Source organism: Poromitra crassiceps, assembly GCF_964638095.1.
Source record: "Poromitra crassiceps genome assembly, chromosome: 16".
NCBI lineage: Eukaryota > Metazoa > Chordata > Actinopteri > Beryciformes > Melamphaidae > Poromitra > Poromitra crassiceps.
In genome coordinates, this window is record NC_139645.1 from 17,296,312 (window position 1) to 17,314,104 (window position 17,793).

At 44.1% G+C, this 17,793-nt stretch overlaps 1 protein-coding gene across 1 annotated transcript in view; it reads left to right on the forward strand.

The window, feature by feature from the left end:
- The window catches only part of LOC310791475 (ATP-binding cassette sub-family C member 12-like), a gene marked incomplete at both ends in the record, with an annotated part of 38,786 nt that overhangs the window by 6,371 nt on the left and 14,622 nt on the right, over positions 1 to 17,793 (forward strand). Inside the window, 13 exons of the mRNA XM_083653162.1 lie at positions 238 to 474; positions 1,659 to 1,832; positions 2,250 to 2,397; positions 7,982 to 8,130; positions 8,796 to 8,903; positions 9,542 to 9,754; positions 10,107 to 10,178; positions 10,901 to 11,025; positions 13,828 to 13,900; positions 14,517 to 14,720; positions 15,184 to 15,318; positions 16,249 to 16,339; positions 16,716 to 16,766. Of these exons, the coding sequence (XP_083509288.1) occupies positions 238 to 474; positions 1,659 to 1,832; positions 2,250 to 2,397; positions 7,982 to 8,130; positions 8,796 to 8,903; positions 9,542 to 9,754; positions 10,107 to 10,178; positions 10,901 to 11,025; positions 13,828 to 13,900; positions 14,517 to 14,720; positions 15,184 to 15,318; positions 16,249 to 16,339; positions 16,716 to 16,766 (1,780 nt within the window). The remainder of the gene's footprint in view (positions 1 to 237; positions 475 to 1,658; positions 1,833 to 2,249; positions 2,398 to 7,981; positions 8,131 to 8,795; positions 8,904 to 9,541; positions 9,755 to 10,106; positions 10,179 to 10,900; positions 11,026 to 13,827; positions 13,901 to 14,516; positions 14,721 to 15,183; positions 15,319 to 16,248; positions 16,340 to 16,715; positions 16,767 to 17,793) is intronic.

Below are 17,793 nucleotides of genomic sequence, written 5' to 3' on the forward strand. Positions count from 1 at the left end.
CACACACACACACACACACACACACACACACACACACACACACACACACACACACACACACACACACACACACACACAGCACAGACAGCACCGTTCGAAAAGATATAAACTTGGGAGCCTCCAATATGGCACATAGACTAGTGTGCCAAAGTCACACCCTCTTCCAGGTTAGGCATACAAACCAAGGGATTTCATCCGGCATTCATTTTTCCATCTACATTTGGTAAAATGCTGCAGGCTGTGATCGTGTATGAGATCCTGAGCTACACCAATGAGCCTGACGCGTCCACAGTGAGCCACGGGGTGGGGCTGTGTTTGGCTTTATACACCTCCGAGCTCAGCAAGGCCTTCTTCATCTCCTCGGTGTGGGCGTTGAACCTGCGCACCGCAGTCAGGCTCAAGGGTGCCTTCTCTACTCTGGGATTCCAGAAGATCATCTCTCTCCGGGTGCACAGCGGACTGTCTATGGGAGAGGTACAGTACAGACTGCGTATCATTATATGTTACATTAAAGGTTTAACCATTACTTAACTCAAATGTTACAGGATTAGTTTGTAGTCATCAAGTTCTCCATGTATTTTACTTTTTTTTACCATACTGCTACAGAACCTCCTTTATTGGCACGTTTTATCACATCACCCCTTACTATGGGTCCCATAGGTTTCGGAAGGGCAGTTTTGAAGCCTAAAAATTGGGTTTATGATTTCCGCCATTTTTGGAGAGAAAAAATGGAGCCAGAGCAGCCAAAAAGTGGGTTGTCTGCAAAGCTGCACAGTGTTGCCATTGGCCTGTACTCGACAATTTGACGATCGCTGCACACGCTCACTAGGAAGACAACTGTGTTTTATATCCGTTATATCTCCTTAATGACGTGAAGTTTCCTCTAGATGTTGTGTTCATTGCTTGTATAATATAATTCTTGGAAAAAATACAAATGCTCTCTACCAAACAGTTTGCAGATGGTTTTCACAGAATGGTGTTGCTATAGGGAACAGTTTGGAACCTAGCTTATGTCCTGTCAGTTATTCTACTAGCAAACATGCAACAGGAAGTAAGCTGGAGGCAATTACAGACAATATGACACAAAACAGCACTTTGTAAGACATTTTACTGCAGCATTACTTCTCTCTCTGTCTCTCTCTGTCTTTCTTTCTTTCTTTCTTTCTTTCTTTCTTTCTTTCTTTCTTTCTTTCTTTCTTTCTTTCTTTCTTTCTTTCTTTCTCTCTGTCTCTGTCTGTCTGTCTGTCTGTCTGTCTGTCTGTCTGTCTGTCTGTCTGTCTGTCTCTTTCCCTCTGTCTGTCTGTCTGTCTGTCTGTCTGTCTGTCTGTCTGTCTGTCTGTCTGTCTGTCTGTCTGTCTGTCTGTATCTCTCCCTCTGTCTGTCTCTCTCCCTCTGTCTGTCTGCCTCTCTCTCCCTCTATCTGTCTGTCTGTCTCTCTCTCCCTCTATCTGTCTGTCTGCCTCTCTCTCTGTCTGTATCTCTCCCTCTATCTGTCTGTCTGTCTCTCTCTCCCTCTATCTGTCTGTCTGTCTCTCCCTCTGTCTGTCTGTCTGTCTCTCTCTCCCTCTGTCTGTCTGTCTGTCTCTCTCTCCCTCTGTCTCTCTGTCTGTCTGTCTGTCTGTCCGTCGGTCTGTCTGTCTGTCTCTCCTTCCATTCAGATGATTAATGTTGTGACCAACGATGGCCACCGGCTGTTTGAGGCGGTGGTGTTTGGCAGCTTCCTGTTGTGCACCCCTGTGTTGTTGGTCGTGTGTATCGTCTACGCGTGCTACATCCTGGGCTACACTGCTCTGACTGGAGTCTCCATCTACCTCCTCTTCATCCCCATTCAGGTCTATACACTGTACACCAACAGCAGATATAGATAAATATTCACTGATGTCAGCTGGGGGGGGTGTTCAGGATATATTTATATATATATATATATATATATATATATATATATATATATATATATATATATATATATATATGGGGGGGAGGCATGTTCTCTCAGGGTAGGCTCACTCTGCCACACTTTGAAAACCTCTGGCCTACAGTAACTCTATTTCAGCACAGCTAAACAAAAGAAGAATACAGTAAGAGAAGTTTCTATGGTTTTCGTTGGTTTCTCTAGGGCTTTTTGCAGTTACTGTCAATACGACAAGATAAGATATTTGTCCCCATGACAAAGGATGTCTTTAATGTCACAAAAATGATTAGAACCCATTTTTGACCAAAAATGAAGTTACCGTCTTTCTCCTTTGCAGGGCATCATGGCCAAGCTCATTAACAGGTTTAAGTGGAAAGCCATGATGAAGACGGACAGCCGTGTGCGCACCATGAACGAGTTTCTCACCTGCATCAAACTGATCAAGATGTACGCCTGGGAGGAATCCTTTGAGAAGAAGATTGCAGGTATGATGCTAGACAGCTTGACAAGGTGTCCACTGTGTATTCCAATCAAATAGAGCTAAACAGTCACGTACATCTCTTGCCCCGGAAGTGAGTTTCCCATTAATTTTCTCCATAGACATTTCGAAAAATCTTTAGGCTATATAACGAGTTTTAAGCCTGGAACCAAGCCAACCCATGACCTACTGAATTGTGAGTGACCATAAAACATTTCAGTTGTTGAAGCAAAAAACTAAAAATAAAGACCGTCTATGGAGAAAATGAATGGGAAACTCACTTCCGGGGCAAGAGATGTCACCTGACTGTTCAGCTCTATAGCTTCATAATTTGATGGGAACATCAAACATCAGGTCACAAACTGTCTGAACATTTGCAGCTTATGTGTTTCTAAACACTTTCAAGACACATGTTTTAATATCCATATTGTAGTTTTTATCCATCTGTTTAGAGTCCCCTTTATATATGCTATAGCATATAGCATCTTGGTCGATGCTGAGCACTCTCATGTCAGCCGACACGGTCATCTGCCAGGTCTTCTTTGGTAGGCCAATGGCTCTTGTGGGCCAATGGCTCCGCACGTGTCCACATACCATCTCCGACTGGCTCTCCTCACCACATCCCAGGGCTGGACTGGCCATCTGGCATACAGGGCATTTGCCCAGTAGGCCGACATGCCCTGTGGACAGGCCAGGCAAAAAAATAAAAAATAAAATAAAAAACAGGTAGATTTAGTGTTTTTAGATAGTGGCACGTTTGGTATATTAACACATTGAGTGCCACAGCGCTTCAGTAAAATTGTCTGGAGCCTGTGCCAGATTCACTTCCATTCAGTTGAAAACAGCTATAGAATTTTTTCTATTATGGCTATATTAACGGGGCTGGACTTTAATGAAACATTGAACACTCCTGCTTCTTCCAAAGAAGAAATTTTGTTTCTAGACAGTTCCATTATGAAATTACAGCCTCTCAAAAAAGTGCACTTTCAAGGGTTTTCTGTCGTTTTTTTTTACTTTCCAAGATATAGGCCCTTTTATGAATACCTTTTGCACTCTAATTTCGAGCACATTCACTGACTCTGGCTGGTGTTTTCTGATGTGGTGGCGTGTGGTGTGGTTTCTGTGAAGCCTGTGTGCCACACACCCCTCTCCCCCCCCCCCCCCCCCCTCCCCCCTCTCCCCTCTCCACCTCTGAGCTGCGGGCTCCTCCCACACGCACAGAGTTTGTTTTCTCGTTTTTGCCCCGGACAGATCCCAGCGCCCATCAAGAAGGAAATGATGCGCGCTGGCAAACGCGACTGAACGAAAAGGCTTGGCCGTTCGGCTTCGGATGCTGGCTTTCTAGGAAATCGTGTGGAGATAGATAGAAGCAGGGGCGGTTTTAGCATCAGAGCTTTGGGTGGGCTCAGCCCACCCAAAGGTCATGGACCACTGAACCCCTAGGGGGGTCCGGGGGCATGCCCCCCCGGAAGAAAATTTTGTACAGTTTCAAGTAAAAATGGATCAAACTGGCGCACTTTGAGATCAAAATGAAGAGACTAGATCTATGAAGAACTACACACATCAATATCTTCTTTACCGTTCTGTGGTTTTACAGCAATGAAAAAATAATTGTTTCCCTATATATACTATATATTTTCTGCATACAGGTTACTATATGGTAGAATTATGCTTGCATAAATAATACCAAAATCACTTCAGGGGAGTTTCAAGTAAAGTAACATTTTGCTTTGTAGGCAAAACAAAAGTAAAATTAAATCAAAAGGGAACTTCCTAACTGATTGGCTGGAATAATATTCCGACAAGATAATAATATACTGTAAGCACTAAAGCAGGAGTTTGCAGTCAACTAGTTGAAATTAATATGTGGCAGTATTTGTGGGGGTCAAAATCTATGTAGGGTGTACCACCACAAATAGATCAGTGTATGGGAAACACTGACTATTAAATTGTGTGACTAGAAAGACACCAATAAATCTGAGAAAATGTACTTTAATTTTGAACAACAGCACTACAACGGTGGCATTACAAATGGTATTATGAAATTATTGTGTGAAAAAACAAGAATGCCACTTTTTTCATGAACTTTAAGCAGAAAATAAAAAAATTGTTTTAAAGCAAAAATAAATAATAAAATATAGCCGCAAGCGGCGATGGGCGGGGTTCAAGCCTTGCGCAGATGACAAAGCTTCTGATTCTGACTAGGACATCCTCCTTGATATATCTGACAAGTTTCGCGATCATTGGACAAACAGGTGTGGAGTTACAGCCTTTTTTATGTTAAGCCACGCCCATTTCTGGCTTTTATGGCGCCCCCTTTTGGTCGAATTGCACAAAATTTGACACACATGGTCTAGGATGGTCTCCGAAGACCTCCTGCAAGTTTCGTGAAGATTCCTTAATCGGTCATGAAGTTATGACAATTTAGCTGTGAGGCCACGCCCTCTCACAACTTTAACGATCAATATCTCCGAAACTAAAGCAGATTTCAAAAATTCCAAATTCAGGATTGTAGAGCTTGCTCCATAGATGCTTCCTGGCGATTTTGGTGCAAATCGGTCCAACGGTCTAGGAGGAGATGTCAAAAATGTGTTTTCCAAACTTTTCCAAATATCTCAAAAAATTTCCAGACGGACATTGAGGGTCTTTATGGCAAATTTGTAGAGCAGGTCCACCTGAACATCTGGAAAAAAAAAGTTTGAAAATCGGACCAACGGCGTGGAAGTGATGGCCTTTAACGTAAAACCGTCGATTATAGCGCCACCTTCTGGCCGCTTCGAAAAATCTTTCTTGAGCAGCTACCTGCCAACAATATCTGTCATTGGGCCAAATGTCAGGTCTCTACCATTTACCAACTCACGGGAATTTGCGTTGGGGCAGATGAACAAGAACGGGAATAATAATAATATATTCGGATTTAGAAAAACAATAGGGTTTCAGCCCCTTCAGGGCTTGAACCCCTAATAAAGATCATTTTAACATTGGCTCAACCAGCCCATCTTACTGACCACCAGGGGTCCTGGTCATTAATCCCTTTTTATTACTCCCATGCCACTGGTACTGTACACAAACAAGGCTGTTTAAATATCTGCCTTGCACTCCCTTAGAGCAGGGGTGTCAGACTCATATTAGGTAGAGGGCCGGATTTGTTCAACTGAGACCTCATGGGGGCCGGATTTTTTTTTTACTAAAATCAATTCGACTCATTTACCCATTTACTTAACAAAAGAAATACTGCTCTTTCCATTTCTCTTGAAACTGCCTGCATTCCGTGTCAACCTTTCTCTTTTTCGACAGCATCTTGTTCAGGGGCGGACTGGGATCATAATTCAGGCCGGGCATTAGATACCAAGCAGGCCAGGCCGATACGGGCCGACGCGCGTGCCGGCGTCAGAAAAATTTGGGCCGTTTAAAGCTCAATTTGGGCCGTTTGAAGCCAGATGTGGGCCGTTTGAAGCCCAATTTGGGTCGTTTAAAGCCCGATTTGGGCCGTTTGAAGCCCGATTTGGGCCGTTTGAAGCCCAATTTGGGCCAAGTCCAATTTTACAATGAGATGCACCCACTTTAATCCTGAATAAAGTAATAAAACCACTAGTAAACCAGTAGGCGGCGCCTGGCCTGCTGTTCAGTGAGTGGCCTGACTGCGGGCACAATTTTTTTTTTTTTTTTTTTTTTGCAGGCCAGGCCACCGGGCATTTGCCCGACGTGCCCGATTATGCAGTCCACGCCTGATCTTGTTGATTCTTTTGTTTTTTGGTAGGTAGCTGAATGCGCGATTCAATTCCAGCGTGGCATCATGGCGGCTTTGTTTACACCTGATGACCTACTGACATACTTCCTTGTAGTGCAGGTTAATTAACTTATGAATGAACTCTTAGCTTGCTTATTAGCCACACGTAGTTCATGATAATGGGGTGCGAATTTAATAATAATAATAATATATATATATATATTTTTTAATATTCTAAAACATCTCGCGGGCCGGATGAAACCTGCCCGTGGGCCGGATCCGGCCCGCGGGCCGTATCTCTGACATCCCTGCCTTAGAGGGAAATAACAAGCCTGTAAGAACTTTTATTGAGATACTATATTGAGATTTATCACATAAGTGATGCCATGCACGCATGTTAAGCTATCGTCATCATCACATCAGACAGGCTGTGTAAAGCCCTACCTTCCTCCAGTCCACCTGTTTGTCTGGCAGGCACAGCGACAAGTTCTTTTGTTTAGCCTACGACAACGTTACGTGCTAATTTGCATATCAATATGCGCTAATTAAGTAACTACTAACGACTCTGACTGCTCAATGCTCACCTCAGTTTCATTGATCATGAGTGGGGAGAACGATTGTGTGGACTGTGGAGGACCACTTCGCTGCTGTACTGTGTGTGTGACCTGTGTGAAGTGATGTGGGATTAGGCAGATAGATGGAGGAGGGAGCGCCTGCGCAGCCGCGGTTCTAGAAACTTTTCGGGTGGGCTGAACGTCCCTAAATTTTTGTCTCAGCCCACCCTAAGATCATAGAGGGGGGGGGGGGGGACATGCACACAGCACATTGAGTGTAGTCAGAAACTGCTACTAATGACCACCATGGATTTGGAGAGGGATTAAAAAAAAAAAAAAAAAAAAAAGTTTTTTTGCCTCTATTTTTTTGGGTGGGCTGAGACTATTTTTGGGTGGGCTAAAGCCCACCCAAAAACGGCCTAGAACCGCCCCTGGATAGAAGCATAAGAGCTCAGTTGTGAGCGCGGATGCAGCCGAGCCCACTGTCCGCTGTAGACAGAGCAATATATACGGCTCTGGCAGAAAGCATGCATCGGTTTCCACTTTCTCCGCTGTCTCCTGTACAAAGTAAAGGATCTGAGGTGGGTGGAGCAGCTCCTGTGACGATGTTTAAGGTGGCGCCGTGTGATCCCTTGAAGGGATTCATGCTCACTGGCTAGGTACGACCTTAAACAGCAGAATTATGGAATAATATGAATTATGATTTTAGGACGTCCACAGACGTCCTTGGCACTCCTCGTTACTTTTTTTTAGGACGTCCACAGACGTCCTTGGCACTGAATGTGTTAAGGGGAGTGTGAAGATGGCTGGTGTTGTGTGTGGTCGATTCAGGTGGGCCGGTCTGGGGCCCAGTAGGTTGTGTAGGGGGTTTGTCTTGTTGTCCATTATTTTGAGCCGCTTGTGCAACATCCTTCTCTCCACAACTACCTCCAGGGGCTCCAGACTAGAGTGGTCCCCAGCACCGAGCCAGCTCTCTTTATCAGTTTGTCCAGTTTCTTACTGGCTCTGATGCTGCTGCCCCAACTGGTGGCTGCAAAGAGGATTGCACTTGTCACAACCAGACTGGTAAAAGATATGCAACATCTTGCTGGACACATTGAAGGATCTGAGCTTCCTCAGAAATTAGTCTGCTCTGCCCCTTCTTGTATACAGCCTCGGTATTGCGTTTCCAGTCCAGTCTTTTGTCCAGGTGAACAGGTGATGTTAAAAGTGCTTGTGCGTAGTGTACCACCAACTGCTCCAGTGGAGCTGGTCCGTAGCCATCAGAAGATGTGGAGAAAAGCAACAATTATCTGTCTCTCTCCTAGACATCAGGAAGAAAGAGAAGAAGGTGTTGGAGAAGGCCGGCTACGTCCAGAATGTCAATACCACAGTCACCGGCATCGTCCCCACCATCGCCACTATCATCACCTTCGTGATCCACACACTGCTGCGCTTACCGCTCAACAGCTCTGAGGTGAGTACCACAACAAGGAAGAACAAGATGAGTAAGGCCAAGTAAGAGTAGAGCTGTACGGTGCTGTTACACAGTATGTGGTGGAAATGAGCAAATACACCATAACATCCTCTTGCAACATCTCCACGTTATGCCTGGAGTGGATATGCTGTAACTGGTGAATTCTAAAAGGCATCAGAGTTTCACTTTTTCTCTCTCTCCGATTTTTCTCCCCAATTGTATTTGGCCAACTCCCCCTGCTGTCACGGCCATCACTCCACCCCTCTGCTGATCTGGGGAGAGTTGTAGATGAGCGCATGCTTCCTCTGATACATGTGCAGTCGCCAGTCGCATCTTTTCACCTGACAGCTTTCAGGAGTTTCACCAGCAGGACGTAGTGCATGCAGCATCACGCTATTTGCCCCAGTTCCCCTCCCCCCCAAACAGGTGCCCCAACCGACCAGAGGAGGCACTAGTGACCAGGACACATACCCCACCGGCTTCCTACCCCACAGGCACGGCCAATTGTGTCTGTAGGAACGTCTGATCAAGCCAGAGGTACCGTTGCTGGGAATTGAACCCGGATCTCTGCGGTGGTTGAGAGTTTCATACCTTTATGGAGACAGCAGATTGATGTTGTATGGTGTCAGGTTGTGTTTGGGCCTTACTCAATGTGTTCTTACCAGGCCTTTACTACCATCGCCATCTTCAACTCGATGAGGTTCTGCCTGGGTGTAATGCCTCTCTGTGTCAGAGCCCTGGCTGAGGGCGCTGTGTCGATCGGTCGACTGAAGGTAAGGCTTCTTCTGATATACCCTGCTTAGCATTTTAGGACTAGACTGATACAAACGTTCATAAGCAAGGGCTTAAAATCAAGTTAAAAGGTTTTGATGTTTTCCAAAAATGATTTCATCATGCGACTATTTTCTATAAAGTGCTCTCTTATCTTATCTTAATCTTATCTCATCTCATCTCATCTCATTTCGTCTTATTTTATTTTATCTTATTCACTGTGTCTGTAACAACCTGTAGGCTACTCCTGTAAAAGGATAGTGCCACTATTGAAACTAGAGCAGCAATTCCCAACCTGTTGGCCGCAGCCCTCTGGTGGTCTGCAGAGGTATTGCAAGTGTGCCGACAAATCTTTTTTCTCTTGCTTTTTTTCTTTTTGCCATACAGAAGTGCTATTTGTCCGTGCTCTGTACAGCTGCACGATTACTGGACAAGCGAGCTGTCAGTCACGTCCCAAAACATAGTCTGCTCTATCATCTATACACTAAATGCGACCATAAATGAACATCATGTTGTATGAATGTAAAGGCAATACCAGCTTTCATGACACCATTCTCTCAAGAGTAAATGTTGATTTTTTTTTTAAATCAATTGCAATGAAACTCTTCATTTGAAAAACATGATTGTCTGGTTGTTTCAGAAAATAATGCTGGTCCAGAATCCAGAGGCCTACCTGATCCAGAAGAACAACAGTGAGTCAGCCATAGTAATGGACAACGCCACTCTGTCTTGGACGAAAACAGCTGAGCAGCCAGTGCCTCCCCCCGACACAGCTAATGGGCTGAAGGGGGACAAGGCGGTGAAGACGGACGCCTTGCCAACCCTGAGAAACATCTCCTTCACCCTGCCTAAGGTGAGAAACATCTCCTTCACCCTGCCTAAGGTGAGAAACATCTCCTTCACCCTGCCTAAGGTGAGAAACATCTCCTTCACCTTGAATAAGGTGAGAAACATACCCCAAACCCTAACCCTAACCAAGTTGTTTTAGTTTGTTATAACCTTAACCAAGTTGTTTTAGTTTCCTAAACATAACCGACGTTTAAACATAACCGAGTGATGTTTTCAAATGAACAGACATGAGGTGTATCACCTACACGCACAGTTTTGTTCATACATGTCATTTTAGGAGTCATTGGAAATGGGCTAATTCTGTCCTTTCAGTATGAGGACGTGTTGTATGATCCCCTGTGTGTCATTCCCTGTAGGGCCACCTGCTGGGCATCTGCGGGAATGTGGGCAGTGGTAAAACATCACTGATTTCCAGCATTTTAGAACAGGTTGGTTCCTCCTGTCTCCTCTTTATTCTGTATTCCGTTATCATCTCTACCAGCCTTACGCTTTGGAACATCCTTCTAAAGCTTCTCAATCACATTCATACAGAAAAACATTATTTTCATGAATGGCTGGCATTTTTATTGGCTATATAATTAATTGTTTTATTCTCTGCAGCAACTGCTGTGTTTTGAAAAGTGCTACATGTACACATATGCAGCTCTCACCTAATTTATAATTTATTTTTAATTTATTTTATAATTTATTTTTAATTGATTGAAGGTTCCAAAGCAAGAGCAAATTTATGAATTGTTAAACTTCAGCATTATTTCCTTTTTACAAGTTAACACTATTAGAGAATATATTTATTACATAAAAATATATTACATACATATAAACAGACTAGTATTTTCTTTTTCATACCTTGAAGTTTCGACTGCTGACTTCCTGCAGTCTTCCTCAGAAGCATCATATGATGTTGCTGTGACATGTCCTGTCAGCTGATTTATATAGGTTTAATCAAGTTTAGACGGAATTAACATTTTTTGGACTACAGTTAGAGAAGAGCTAGAGTTAGAGTTTTTTCCATGGAATTCTGGACAAAATCATATCTAACAATGGAAATATTCTCAGATTTCATATCCTTGATATGACAAAGGTTGAGAATCACCGAAGAGATGTTGCTGTGGTAGATGGTGTTATTGAGGTTTGTCCTTTTGTATCTTAGATGCACCTTGAGCAGGGCTCCATCACAGCCGATGGAACGTTTGCCTACGTTTCCCAGCAGGCTTGGATCTTCCATGGAACCGTGCAAGACAACATCCTGATGGGAGAACCTTTTGACCAGATCAAGTAAGGGAGTGCTTCAATAAACTAACAGACAGGACCACTCACTCTGAAGAAATAAGAAGTGACTGCAGATAAGAACATCTAACTATAGAGACACTGCATGTAATTGGCCACGCCCATCATGGGGGAAGAGCTCCGTTCATTTCCACACACCAGCGTAATTTTCCTTGAATTAAACATAGCTAAAAGCTGTTGTGTGGTGGGCTGCGCAGAAAACAAATGTAAAAAATCACCAGTTAAAGTTTTTTTGTACTCCTGAGCAAAACGAGGAAGCCATTGAGAATTGGCGAGAAGAAAAATGTGGATCTAGCTGTCAAGAAGTAAGTTGGAGTGTTCATCTTCCATATATACGATCTTTTGGTGCAACACGCAACCATGCACGTGACATAGGAGAACCCCAGGATTGGACAGGACTTTGTGTTTTCCCCCGTCTTGGGCGTGGTTTCTGAATGATGACGCGTTACGCAGTGTCTCTATATTTCTCTGTCTGTCTGTATGTGTGCGTAATATCTCGTTCCTCCGATCGACTTCACATTTGGCAAGTGTGTTGCTGGGAACCCGAGAAAGTGCATCGTCGAATTTGGCGCAAGTTAAACACACGACACGCTCGATATTAATACATTTTGACTAAGCACCGCAGTGGGGGGACGTGCCGGTGGATTGCACCAAACACCCCTTTCACTGAGTCAGTAGTCTCTCAAGACAGACACGTTGGCTCCTGCCTACCCGTCGGTACTTCAGCAGCTCTCAAAGATGGTAAAAAAAAGACGACAGGATATCCGGTCAAAATAAGGCGGGTATCCAATCGTGATTGTGTCGTGTGAATACCATTTAACTTTCTTCCGGTCTGAAGCATTTTTTTCCCCTTTGGAAGATGAGAACTTTTATGTCGAAATTTGAATTGGTGGAAGTACAGACTGTCTCTGGAGCATTCAGAGCTTGTGGAAGAGATAGACTGGCTTGAGAGACTACTAAGCGAGCAGTAAGCCGGAACCTCTGTGGTGGGACTTAAAATTAATGAGCCTTAAAGTGACAGAAACAGACTGTTACTGCAATGATCATGCAATGATTATGTAACATTCAAACAAAGGATGTGGACATTTCGCACAATAATCTTTGTAATTGGTCTAACTTATGGCTATTTCACCTGACACATGTTAAAGCTCCTCCCTCCTCCCTTTCCCTGCTCTCTCCTCCCCCACATACACCCGCTCTCCCTCCCCTGCCCTCTCACCAACCCCTCCCTTTTCCTGCTCTCTCCTCTCTCCCCCACATTCCCCCCGCTCTCATTCCCATGTTCCCTCCCCATCTCCTCCCTTCCCTGTTCTCTCCTCCCCCACATTCCCCCCTCTTCTCCCCTTTCTCTATCATATGATTGTTCAATCTTGTTATTATTACTACTTTAATTGCTACTGTTGTGTCAGCAAGATTTAGCTAGACATATGTTCTGTGAAGTCCTCTGAGACATGCTTGTGAATTAGGGCTATATAAATAAAATTGACTTGACTTGAAAGCTTTCACTCAGCTGACTATATAGGATAAAGTTTCTCTTATCTCTGAGCTAGCATCTGACAAGGCTGTCAAACTGTAAAAGGTCAAAGGTTATCTCTCTCATGTAGCAGGATTGTGATCAGAAAGTCAACTCAGTCCCGCCGAAGATGGCAAGAAGATAGATTGCTGACTCATGGATACTAGCTTTTAATGTGAGCTAAATGTGTTTGGGCGGCACAATTTTTTTTATTTTTATTTAAGATTTATTTGACAGGGACAATACACATCAATCCACACTTTCACACAGTGCAAATGTGTCAGATTTAGCCAAGAGGCTAAATACTTGACGAATAATATGACGAGTCTCCTCCATAGAGTGCCAAAGTAACGCCATCTTCCGGTTTAGGCATACAAACCAAGGATTTTTATCCACTATTCTTTTTTCCATAAATGCTTATAAAAATAGTTTTACTAACCCAGGTAGATTTAGAATCAGGAGAGACCATATACCATTTCACACCAAAACTTTAAAAATTGTGGATTTCCTCCCCCTTTTAGACATTTTGTTTTTAAGTTTTGGTCCAAGTGAAATGCCCCCCCCCCAGTTCCCCTCCCCCACGAACAGGCGTGCCCAAACTGTCCAGAGGAGGCACTGCTAGCGCAGCGACCAGAAATCATAGCCCACCGGCTTCCCACCCACAGACACGGCCAGTTTGAAACCTCTGACCAAGCCGGAAGTACTGCTGCCGGAGATTTAACCCGGGTGGTAGGCGAGTGCTTTTACCTCTACATTACCCAGACACCCAGAAGGCAAGTCAAGTTGAGAAATAAAAACGTAAAGCATCTATTTGCCTCGATGATCGAACACGTTCGTTAGCCACCGGACAGGACAGCAGGGGCTCTATGGATCGCTTTGTTGCCACTGTTCCCCACTTTATTGTCCTGTGGGTGTCAGCGTAGAGCAGGGAGTTTGATAGCAGATATTGTCCTGTGGGTGTCAGCGTAGAGCAGGGAGTTTGATAGCAGATATTGTCCTGTGGGTGTCAGCATAGAGCAGGGAGTTTGATAGCAGATATTGTCCTGTGGGTGTCAGCATAGAGCAGGGAGTTTGATAGCAGATATTGTCCTGTGGGTGTCAGCGTAGAGCAGGGAGTTTGATAGCAGATATTGTCCTGTGGGTGTCAGCGTAGAGCAGCGAGTTTGCACAAATGCAGCATCACCTAAAAGTAGCACTACTGAATGGTAGGTACAGTATGCTAGTTGGCAGGTCCCTTATGGTCAGGCTGCTAACTGTCTTGTGTTGTTCCTCTTCAGGTATGACAGAGTTTTAAGTGCTTGTTGCCTCAGAGCCGACCTGGACATCCTCCCCTATGGTGATCAAACCGAGGTCAGAATTCTCTCCTCAGTCATACATGTTTTTCCAATGCTTTCAAACAAGCCTATTCAAATGGCTCTAGTTCTCCTTTTACTGTAAGTCTTACATCTGTAGATGACTTTTCTCTGGAACTATTGGCACCACAAACAGATACCAAGATCTTTTTCAAATCCAATGACATCCAGCCACTTTGGGAGGTGACCAAAAAAAGAGGTCCTATTCAATTCTAAAACCTACGTATGTATGTATGTATGTATGTATGTATGTATGTATGTATGTATGTATGTATGTATGTATGTATGTATGTATATATGTATGTTCAAGATTCAAGATTCAAGATTTTTATTGTCTCTCCGTAGTACAAGTATCACGTGTGAAATTCTTGTGCTGTGAACTCCGTTTACAACATAGTACAAATATAACAGGGCGTATGAGTGCAAAAACAACAAGCAATAAGGCAGTAGAGTGATAAGACAAGTCAGAGACAGTGGCATATTCACTGCACATAGGTGCACATGTCATGTGCATACTTTGGACGTACTTAAACATTTTAAATTCGACGTATTTGACGTACAGGTGCAAATAGCATATACCTAATTAAACATACAATCTTGCTGTGTTGTGGCAGATAGGAGAGCGGGGGCTGAATCTGTCGGGGGGGCAGAAGCAGAGGATCAGCGTGGCGAGAGCGGTCTACTCCGACAGGGATATCGTCCTGCTGGACGACCCGCTGTCTGCTGTGGACGCCCACGTGGGCAAACGCATGTTTGAGGAGTGCATCAAGAAAGACCTTCGGGGGAAATCCATCATCTTGGTTACTCACCAGCTCCAGGTAGGAGAACACGATCCTGCTGGCATTAGCGCTACGTCTCAAAGCAGTTTCTGTGCTGTGGCTAGCTCTGACACCTGACGGACAGGTGATAGTTACAGCACCCATCCGCTAAAAAAAAGTTGGTTAGCCCTCCATTGGTATCAGGAGAGCCAAGCATTGGTATATAATGTTTTTTTTACACAGCCCTCCTTATGGAGATTGCAATTTTACCATTTGCACCACACATGCTCACAGAATTGACTAACGCTTCATGTTCCACGTGTCTCCATGGACTATGGAAAGACTTCCTCAGACTTGAAATACTGAAATCTGCTCCCTTGGGACATTTTCAGTCAAGGATATGAAGATTAGACTCAGTTCTCAGCCGCTCACCAAACGTTTATTACTTTTCATTTATTAATGCATTTATTCTTAATCCCCCCATATCTTTTGGTTACTTGTGTCTATTTGTACTATCTGTCAGTACCTGGAGTTCTGTGATGACGTTCTTCTTCTGGAGGATGGTGAGGTCCAGGAGGCAGGAAGCCACCGTGAGCTGATGAAGGCCAACAGACGCTACGCCCAGCTCATCACCAGCTACCTGATGGAACAGTCCAAGGTAAGACAATATGCCCTATCTCACACCTGATGGAACAGCCTACTCTAAAGTAAGACAATACTCTTTTGGATCTGTCACATCTGAATAAATGGTAATAGCCATGGCATCACGCCATAATTTGGAGATGGAAGATCAAACAAGACCCTCGCAACTTCTGCTATTACGATCACAGAGACTTCAGAGGATTACGCATATGAACACCTGTGCTGTTAGGAATAAAATATTAATAAATAAGGACATTTCGAGGAAGACATGCAATCAGTCTGATTGTCTGATTGAACCAACTAGACAATCTTATCACAAAGGCTGGCTCTGATGACCACGACTTGTTTTCATTTACCATAATGGTGACCATGCAGAGGTGAGTTGGTCGAGTTCAAACTGCTAATGTGATGATGCAAAAATCCCCAAAAGTTTATCCATGCAAAAGCTAGTTTCACAAGTCGCCAAAAGCGGATGTGAAGAATGAAGATGTTGTTTTTAACCGATAAAAATGCTCGTTCTTCAGGCCATTACGCACAACGCAGCTGACTACGGCCAAAGACGATGCGATTTCAAACAAGATGTTACCATCTTATCGTAACTTCTATTACTTACTAGTAATAGAATGCCACGGCAGCTGGTTTATCCAAAAATGCGCACTGTTTCCTGCAGTTGTGTCGGATCGAGGTCGGATCACGTTCTCGCCACAAACGGTCCGCTTGTTTTGTCCCGCATCCGAGTGTGATTGCTGTGTTCACAATCCCCCAAACGAACCGCACCAAGGGGGAAAACGCTCTGTTTTGGAAAAACTGCTCGAAACGAGACAGGTGTGAATACACCCTCAGATTAGGACTTGGGTTAAGGGTTTATAATCAACTTTTGGGTGATGGCTGTCAGTTATTCTCAGTTTGTCCAGATTGAGCAGTAACACCTCTTCCCCTTTGACAGACTCAGAAAGAGGAGGAGGTGTCACCACACCCTGCCCACCTGAAGGAGGCGGAGCTAAGAGAGCACACAGACAGAGGGGTCGTGAACCCAGGTAAAACATCATGCTTATGTCACTATCAACAAAGAATATATTGAATAATTGCACTATTTTGGCCTTGGATGGACGTGAAACCATTCTCTTTGTCAAGAGGAAACTAACCAAGACGAACATTACACTGATTAAGAGGCAATGCCAAAGTTGTGGTGTCCACTATTTCAGAAAGAAAATTGAACTTATATACAGTAGCGCTTTTCATTTCTTACATTTGCAATGGATTTTTTGCTCTATAGCGTTATGCTTTTCATCATTCTAAATGCAGAGATATAGGAGCTTAGCGTCTATATATCTTGTAATATAACCAGTTCTCTATGCTGTATGTTGCCTGATGCATTATAATGAGGTGACTGGTATCTGTGCTTCGCCCCAGGCTTTGACATGTCAGATGAGAAAGACGAGGGGGCGTCGTCTGACAACAAATGTAAGTTGACAAATCTCAATAAGCTACAAATCTAAAGTTGTGGATCTTTATGTTGGTGCAGGGTCAACCAGGAGTCTAAATAGAAGAAATACAGGTTCATGAATAACTATTTGTACCATTTTAGTCGGGGGACCCATTTTTGTTTCCAAACCGTAGCTTGACATGTGTTCTTCTCTTCATTCCTTCATTCCTAGACCACAGAGCAACTTGGGGAGTGCGCTGCTGGGAACCCGAAATAGTGCAGTGGCGCATTTCATGCAATTCGGCATAGCGCCATAGCGCCAGCGGTTTATCTCACGAACCGTTCGTCCAATCGACTTCAGACTTGGGGGGTGCACTGCTGGGAACCTGATGGAGTGCGGGGTTGCGGGTGGGGGGGGGGGCGAGCGCTGCAATCAGGGGGAGGATGGGGGGGGGGGAGGGTGAAGAGTGGGAGAGCATGATGTGTCAATGCGGGGAAGAGGAGGGAGGGGAACGGGCACTGCATTCGTAGTAATAATAACAGTAGCAACACCTGGATGTATGTGTTTTTGCTGCATGTGAACACAATCCGGTCAGTGAGGAGACAGTTTAACTCATTGAGTGCCAGCCACTTTTGGAGAACGGACGCTCCCAGTGCCAGAGTTTCAGAGCGTTTTCAGTGATTTCTCGAGGCCCACAGAATATTGTGTGATATTACTATGTAAACACTGAACACGCACAAAGAACGATGAGACTCTATTCTATCATCTGCAAAAAAAAGTTTATTGATCCCATTTTCCGTTCTTTAGTTATGAGCCGGAGAAGATAGCTTGATTCATCCAAAAACAGCAATTTTTTTCTAGAAGCTGAGATAATTGGCCTTTTGTGAAATTAAACATTTCAAGCACATCACTGACTCTGAAGCTAATCTTTTCTAATGTAGTCACACCTCGAAAATAATTTCCTTCAATAAAACAGTTTAGGCCAGGGAATTTTGTTTGGCAGAATAATATTTTTAGCTACAACCAGCAGCGCTGGCCCCTGCGTGCGCTGCTGGTTGCAGCTT